An 8,388-nucleotide genomic window follows, 5' to 3' on the forward strand; every position below is an offset into this window, starting at 1 on the left:
TCTGGTTAGCAGGCAAGTGTCTTAGCCATTATGCTACCAGAGCTCCCTGTATATACATATAGAGAAAGAAAAATTTATCTTAGGAAAATGGCTCACACTTTTATAGAAGGTGGCAAGTCCCAAGTTCTTGAATCAAACGTCAAGCTGGAGGCTTTTCCCAGCTCATGCAGCTGCAGGGGCTGAGAGCTCAAGGTTGGCAACCAGTATGCCAGCTATTGACTCCAACGAATAACAAATCCAAGATCTCCAGGCCGAATGGTGGATTGTTAGCTCATGCACAGTTGTAGGCAGCACACAGGATCCAGATCCACAGAAGAGTCTCTTTTCCCAGGATGTCCACAAATATATTGAAAGTAGACCACGCCCTTAGGGAAACTCCCTTTCAGTGGATTGGCTGCTCAAAACATATACTTCTGATACCATCATGGGAATAACCCACATCACAACTGCTTAAACCACACAGAATTGTGGTCCAGCCAAGTTGCCTCATAGTTCCACCTATCACAGTACAGTATAGTAAATTACTTAGCATGGCTTTTCTAGCCATAAGTCTTTGTAAACTCTGGTGGAATTTGCTGTGAGCAGCTGAGGAGCTCCTGATTGTAAAAGTTATCTACCTGGGGTATTTCTCTTTCGTGGGTGTTTTGGGAGGAACGGTTGGTGAAAGCGCTGGAGGGAGGCAGCATGTCTGGCCGTGCAGAAATAGGCCTAGGGTAACTGATGGTGATTCAGTCTTCTTCTTGTTGGGTTAGAGGAGGTCAGGAGATGTGGCCTCCTTTCCATTTTAGCACACAGTGATATTAACTGGTCTTCCTTGTAAGTGTATGGATATTATCCTGTCACTGACAGCAATGTTCTGCAGGGTAAATCTTGAAACGTTCTTAGTGACAATGAAGATGTCACTATAGTGACCATTCCTCTTCAGTTTGTAGTAAATCACATGATTGTCTGGTTCATAATGGCCAAAACCATCCCATTTCAGCTCACTGATGCCTAGGCTATTGATTGTTATGCATTCCATTTCATTTTTTGACAACTTGCAATTTTCCTACTTTCATACTTCATACATTCCTTGTTCTGATTATTAATGGATGTTTGTAGCTGTTTCTTACCATTTTAATTCATGCCCCATCAGCAAATGGAGGTCCCAAAAGATAGATTTCCTCCACATCATTAAGGTCAGCCCTACTTTGAGGAGGCAGTTCCTCCTTGTCGTATTTTGAACGCCTTCCACTATGAGGGCCTCATCTTCTAGCTCTATATCAGACATTGTTTCAGGGCTTCTTATAAAGTTTTCCAGTAATATATCAGATAGTGTTTCATTGCTATTCTTAAGGTTTTCAGTGGCCAGTTTTTTCAGAAGTCAATAGCTCCTTCCTTCTTTCCAGTCTTAGTCTAGAAGCTCTGCTGCAACCTATCTACCATGGGTGACCCTGCAGGTATTTAAATACTGGTGGCATAGCCTCCAGCCTTATAATAACATGCAAGCCACCACAGTATGATGAGCTGATAGATAAGTGGTGGCCTGTACTGGATAGCTTATCAAAATCCCAAACATTAAAGACTAACTCTGATCTAGATTAAACATTTATTCTGCAGGCTGATTGCCAAAAGGGTGTGGGGCAGCATCATCTGACCTCTAACTTCAAGAATGGGAGAGAGAATCACCGTCAGTATCAACAACCCACGGCTGATTTCTGTGGCGATGATCAGACATGCTGCATTCTCTAATCCTTTTCCCAGTTCTGACACCAACTGTCCTTCCCACTGTACTCACCACTCTACTGGATTCAATAATTTGTTGCAGTGGCCACCCAGAACTCACAGACAATACTCACAAGTATGGAGTTCATTAGCAAAGTAACAGGTTACAATTCAGGATCAGAAATGACTTAGGATACAGTTCTTTAGAATGTGGAATTATCAAACAATATCATTAATATTATATGCAAGTAAAATCTTACTGAAGATAATTCAGAAATGGTTGCAGCAGTATATTGACAAAGAACTTCCAGAAACGCAAACTGGATTCAGAAGAGGACATGTAACGAGGGATATACTTGCTGAGCAGTGAGTTTTGAGTTTTTACCCATGCACTTTCGTTTTTCCTCTTACAAAGTCTCATACTTCTATGAGTCTGGAGCCATTGCAACAAATCTCACCCTTGATACCAACTGCAGAAAACAATATGGAGGCATTTCTCACCTCTGCCTCACAGGAATCAGCCTTTGACTCTGGATCTTGAACTGTCTCTCACCTTGTGGAGTTAGAGAAGGTCAGCTGCTGCCCCCAGTCATTTTTACACTGATTCAGTATAAAGTTAATCCATTATTTCTCACTTAGTTGCAAGGAATGTTGTTGTTGTTGTTGTTTGCCGTCGAGTCGGCCCCGACTCATAGCGACCCCTCCTTGGGTTTCCAAGGCATTATCACTACAGAAGTAGGATTGCCCAACCTTCCTTCCGAGGAGTGGCTGGTGGGTTTGAACCGCCAGCCTTCTGGTTAGCAGTCAAGTACCTTAGGCACTATGCTACCAGAGCTCCCAAGGAATAGGCCTAGACAAATGTCTTGGGTTGGGAAGCAAGCAAGTCACATTCATAGGACCCTTCTCACTTTATAATTTTTTTGATTCCCTATAAGATACTTTTAAAATATTTCTATAGAGTTCACTGCTGTTCTCCATGAAATAGTCTTTGTTTGTGTGTGTGTGTGTGTGTGTGTGTGTGTGTGATTTGGGTGAAAACTGACAGAGCAAATTCACTTTCCATACAGCAATTTACATACACTTTGTCTCATGACATTGACCACAATTTACCACAATGCAACAGCTCCCCTCCAACTTCCTCCCAACAGCCACCTCTTCCCTGTATTCATCCCTCCATGCACTCTTGCCCCCTGAACTGTCTCCCTGTGCATAAGCAGCCCTTCTTTCTCCCATGATTGTTTTCTCCAAGGAGTGTATCTACTTCAGGTAAATGTTCAGCTCATATGCCTGCCTTTTGTTTGGCTGGAAGTCACAGGTATGGGCTCAATTCCAGACCTGAAGGGCAGCCAGGGGCCATAGTCTTAGTGGTTCCACCAGGCTCTATCGGACCAGCAAACCTGGTCCCCCCTTCTTTTTCTCCAAATGATTTTGAGTTGTGTTTCACATTTTTCTCCCTCTCTATCCAGGATCTACTACATGGATCCCCTTCCAAGTGGTTGACAGTGGTAGCCGGGCACCATCTAGTTCTTTTGGTCTCATAGTCGTATAGGCAGCAGATTGGATGGTGTACCAGTCACTAGGACTAATTGTTTCCATGAATTTTTGGTTTTCTTCATACTTCTTTACTCTGGACAAGGAGAGACCCAACATTGCATCTAGATGGCAGCTTGCAAGCTTTTAAGATCCTAGTCATTGCTCGCCAAAGTAGGAGGTGGAACAATGTTTTGTGTAGTATGTTATGCCAGTTGAGCTTGATGTCCCCTGTAACTATGGTCCCGAGCCCACGGATTTCAAAAATTTAAGAAAATGACAGACTATTTCAGTTCGTCATTTTCTTAAATTTTTGAAAGGATTCTTCTCTTATTTCAGAAAATTTGTATGACTATAACAGATGAAAATCTCACAGATTATAATGTAATGGGCCCTGTGAAATTTAGTAAATGTTACTAATACATAAGACTTTATGGTTTATTTTTCTAATCTATCATTTCATGAACCATTTTGCATTCATGGCAGTATTTATTTTCCTTTAATAGTTTTTATGTAAAATAATTACATAGTTTCTAAAAAGCACATCTCAGAATGATATTAAGAGGAAATAGATCCTAATACAGCTTTAGTTTAAGTCACATATATAAACAAATTACAGATACTCAGACATTAAAGGAATAATATTGAAAACAGACTTAAATTACATGTTTTACTTATGTTATGCTTGTTTAGTTAATGGTAAAGTAATTTTGGGCTTTTACATTTTATTGTAGTAAGTATTATTTATTTTGCTGAGGGCAGCGTTTTTTTCCAGCTAAGAATGTAAAATGCCTATTTTAAAGGGATCTAACTGGATGTTATTTTTATCTTTATAGTCTTAAGTGGATTGTATGAGTTTAGTTGATTATATACTCTGACATTTTGCCTAAAATAAAAAAGTTTTTGTTCAGAAAGGAATGCTTACTTTCAAAAATGCAAACATGCAAGAAAAGTTCATTTAAAATTAGAGAAAAACATCATACTGCCTAAAAATTATGAGATCTTAATGATGAAAGTATTGAATATGTATATTGTACTGATATACATATTTATTAATTTACTGGCCATTATCTGGTGGTTTCTGGGATTGTCGATCAACTAGAGGGGTGAAGTATCTAATTTGAGTTCAGATCATGGAGCTACATGTAACCTCTAAGGGATTTACAACAGTAAGTTTCTATCTATAGGGTGAAGTTCCTTTAAGAAGGCAGTTGGTCCTTGGCTTTTACTATAGTGAGAGAGATTGTGGCCTCTGTAGTGGCCTGTTGCAAAATGTAATCACTCTTAAGTAAATTCTGCCTATATTCAATCAAATTATTGCTTGCTCTAGTGTAACCTTCTGTTTGAAGATTCAGCATACTCCTTTGTATTCATGAGGATAGATAAGTTACCTAATAGCCTTCTTTCTTTCAAATAACCCTGATTGTTTTCATATTTCTCATACAGGCAAGTCCTATTATCATCCCACAGTAATAAAATATTTAAATTCAAAACAATAATACGAGTCATTTATATATTACTTTGACCTTCCTTTTATGATATTTAAAAAAAAATTTAAAGTATTGTTAATGATGTTAATCCCACTGTAGTCAGAAAATATACCAATTTTTATACCAATTCTTTGAAATGTGTTGGGAATTGTTTTATGGGCTAAAACAATATCAGTATTCATAAATAATCTCTCTGTGTTAGAAAAGAATGTATATTCTTCTCCAATTTGGGATACAGAGTTCTAGTTTATATATATAAGACCAAGCATGTTAATCAGTGTTATAAATCTTTTCTATCATTACTAATTCTTTTTAGTTGGCTTGATACCAGGGTATTTTAAATTATGCATTATGACAGTAGATTTGCTCATTTCTACTTGCAACTCTGTCAATTTTTGCTTTACGTATTTGAAGCATTATTATTGCCTGTATAATAGATTACTGTAGTTATATATTTTTAGTGAACTGAATTTTCTATTATTACATGCTTTCCCCAGACCTCTAGAAATACTTTTGCCTTAAAGTCTATTTTAGTTGTTAATAGCATAAATATACTTCTTTTATTAATATTTTTAGTGCTTTCTATTAGTTTGTTTAGGAGTCCATGGTTAGCACAAATGCTTTAAATGCTTAACTACTAGCCAAAAGGTTGGCACTTTAAACTCGTCCAGAGGCTCCTTGGAAGACAGACCTGGCAGTCTACTTCCAACAGATCACAGTCTTGAAAACCCTACGAAGCAGTTCTACTCTGCACACATGGATTGCAATGAATCAGAATCAACTCATTGGCAACTAACAACAATATTTTTGTTTATTTTCTACTTTTCCCTCTAGTGATGAAGTGTTCCTTGACTTTTTAAGTTTATTTTTTTATTCAGATATTTACTGTAAATAAAATGTAAATATGAAAGAAAATAAATAAAAATGTAACCACTGTATAGCTCAAGAAGTACAACACTGCCATGCCCCAAGAGACCTTTTCATATGCACCCCCTCAATCATAGCCCCTCTCTTTCCTTCAGAAGATAATTCCAGCTATGACTTTTCTGTAAATCACTTCCTTGCTTTCCTTTGTAGTGTTACAGACTACTTATGGATCCTAAATATATAGTTTAGTTTTACCAATTTTGTACTTCATATAAGTGAAATCATATTGTATGAATTGTTCTGAATCTTCCTTCTTTGGTTAAATACCATGATTGTCAGTTACATCTACCTTGTATGTAGTGTTTAACTCATTTACTTGCATTGTATGAGCAGTGGTTCTCAAACTTGTGACCCCTTTATCTAATTAAAAAAGCATTGAATATTCAAAAGAGCTTTTGTTTATGTGGATTATAGCCATGTACAATCAGCATATTAGAAATTAAAACACAGAAAATTTAAGATATTAATCCATTTTTAAATGGCAAGGATAAACTCATTACACATTAATATAAACACTATTTATTTTCAGTAATGTAGTGAGAAGAATAAAACCAAAATAAACCGAACCCACTGTCACCGAGTTGATTCTAACTCATAGCAACCCTATAGAACAGACTGCCCCATAGGGTATTCTTGTATCTGGTTCTATATTCTGTCTGCTGAAATACATTGCTTTGGCAACAAACAACAGTTTGGTTGTTTCCCTTGCAGTGATAAGCTCACTCATTTCATTTTCAGTAAAATATCTGTCAGACAACAAAGTCTGACTAACAGTAGTTTGTCTATCAGTTGTTCTTTAATGTAAAAATGGTGGTTCATGAAAAACATGGCTAGTTGAGCTTATAACACAAACTCTCACCCTTTTTATTTTCCTCAACACAACCATAGTACTTTGCAGAAGAATCGTTCTAGACATGCGTCTTATTTTATCATACCACATACTAAAAGGCCTATGTTAAAAGACCAGTATAACAAAATTATTTTAGTCTTCATCAAGTACATTCTTAAAAGGAATTTTTTTTTTTTTTTAATGTGAGTGTGTGGCACAGAAATAGGGAATGACTACTGAAGAATGTAATGACTTTTTGGTCTTTGGTGTCATTGCCTTGATTTCTACGAAGTCTACAGCACCAGTTTTACCCACTAGTGCCTTTTTCATCAGTGTGAATGTCAGCACAGTGCCCATGGCAAGTAATGTCTTTAAGCTACTTTTAAGAAGATATATCAATTTTATATTTTCTCTCTTTTTTTTTTCTCAGTTGAAAGTTTGGTACTAACTTCTAGCCTGTCTTAAGAGAAGCCTGTTATATTTTTTTCAACCTTTCTCTTATATTTTAGGTGTGTCTTTTTGAAAAACATATTGTGTTTATTTTTATCTAGGTTGACATTTTAACAGGTGAATTCAAGTCAGTTTAAATTATTGTGACTACTAATTCATTTGGATTTATTTTAATCATCTCTTTCTATACACTGTTCTTTTCTCTTACTTTCTATCAAATTAACTGGAATCTTATTTTTCTTTTCATTTTTCCCTATATTAGTTCAAAGACATTTCCTATATTTCTGTTCTTTATGTGATTATTTGAAAATTTTTAATAAGTGTACTTAAAGTAATAGAGTTCTTAAGTTAATGAGTATCTTGTTCTCTTCCTCATACATAAACAGACTTGTGGTGGTGGTGGTGGGAGGTGGTTAGGTGCCATCAAGTCAACTCCAAATCATAGCAACCCCATGTACAACAGAATGAAGCACTGTACAGTCGTGCACATCTTCAAAATCCTTGCTATACCTGAGCCCATCGCTGCAGCCACTGTGTCAGTCCATTTTGTTGACATCCCATTTTTCTCTGACCTCCTACTTTACCAAGCATGATGTCCTTCTCTGACAATATGACCATAGTACATGATATGAAGTCTGGCCATTCTTGCTTCAAAGGTACATTCTGGCTGGACTTCTTTCTTTTTAAAAAAAAAAAAAAAATGCATTTTATTGAAATATAATTTATGTGCAGTGAAATACACAATAAAGTGACATGGGTCCTTTTTTTTTTTTTTTTTGCAGTGTTTTCTCCCCTCCTCTCCCCTCCCCCCCATAACCAACAAAGAAAGTTCCCTTCCATATATAAATCTTCTCTTTACTTTTTACAATAATGAGCTAATACTGTATTTGTCCTCCTGAGATTGATTTATTTCTCTCAGCATATCGTCCTCCAAGTTCATCCATGTTATGTGGTGTTTTGCAGAATTCTACATTATTCTTTAGCGTTGCATAGTATTCCATTGTGTGAATGTACCAAAGTTTGGTTATCCATTCCTCAGTTGTTGGACATCTAGGTTGTTTCCATCTTTTTGCTATTGTAAATAGTGCTGCGATGAACATGGGTGTGCATATATCTGTTCACGTCCTGGCTCTCACTTCTTTAGGATATATACTTAGTAATGGAATGACTGGGTCAAATGGCATTTCTAATTCCAACTCTTTAAGGAATTGCCTACTGCTTTCCACAGTGGTTGTATCATTTTACTGTCCCATCAGCAGTGTATGAGAGTCCCAGTCTCTCCACATCCTCGCCAGCATGTGTTGTTTTTGTCTTCTTGAACTTTGCTATTAGTGCTGGGGCAAAAGGGTATCTCACTGTTGTTTTGATTTGCATCTCTCTAATGGCTGATGAAGGAGCTCTGGTAGCATAGTGCCTAAGGCACTTGACTGCTAACCAGAAGGCTGGCGGTTCAAACCC

The 8,388-nt window shown here is 37.0% G+C and overlaps 1 protein-coding gene across 1 annotated transcript in view; it reads left to right on the top strand.

Moving 5' to 3' along the window:
- The window catches only part of MICU3 (mitochondrial calcium uptake family member 3), a gene marked incomplete at its 5' end in the record, with an annotated part of 88,548 nt that overhangs the window by 41,535 nt on the left and 38,625 nt on the right, over positions 1 to 8,388 (top strand). Inside the window, one exon of the mRNA XM_007954954.1 lies at positions 1,661 to 1,669. Coding sequence (XP_007953145.1) covers positions 1,661 to 1,669 — 9 coding nt within the window. The remainder of the gene's footprint in view (positions 1 to 1,660; positions 1,670 to 8,388) is intronic.

The sequence above is a fragment of the Orycteropus afer genome, unplaced genomic scaffold, assembly GCF_000298275.1.
Source record: "Orycteropus afer afer isolate SDZICR_OR568_19922 unplaced genomic scaffold, OryAfe1.0 scaffold00483, whole genome shotgun sequence".
Taxonomy (NCBI): domain Eukaryota; kingdom Metazoa; phylum Chordata; class Mammalia; order Tubulidentata; family Orycteropodidae; genus Orycteropus; species Orycteropus afer.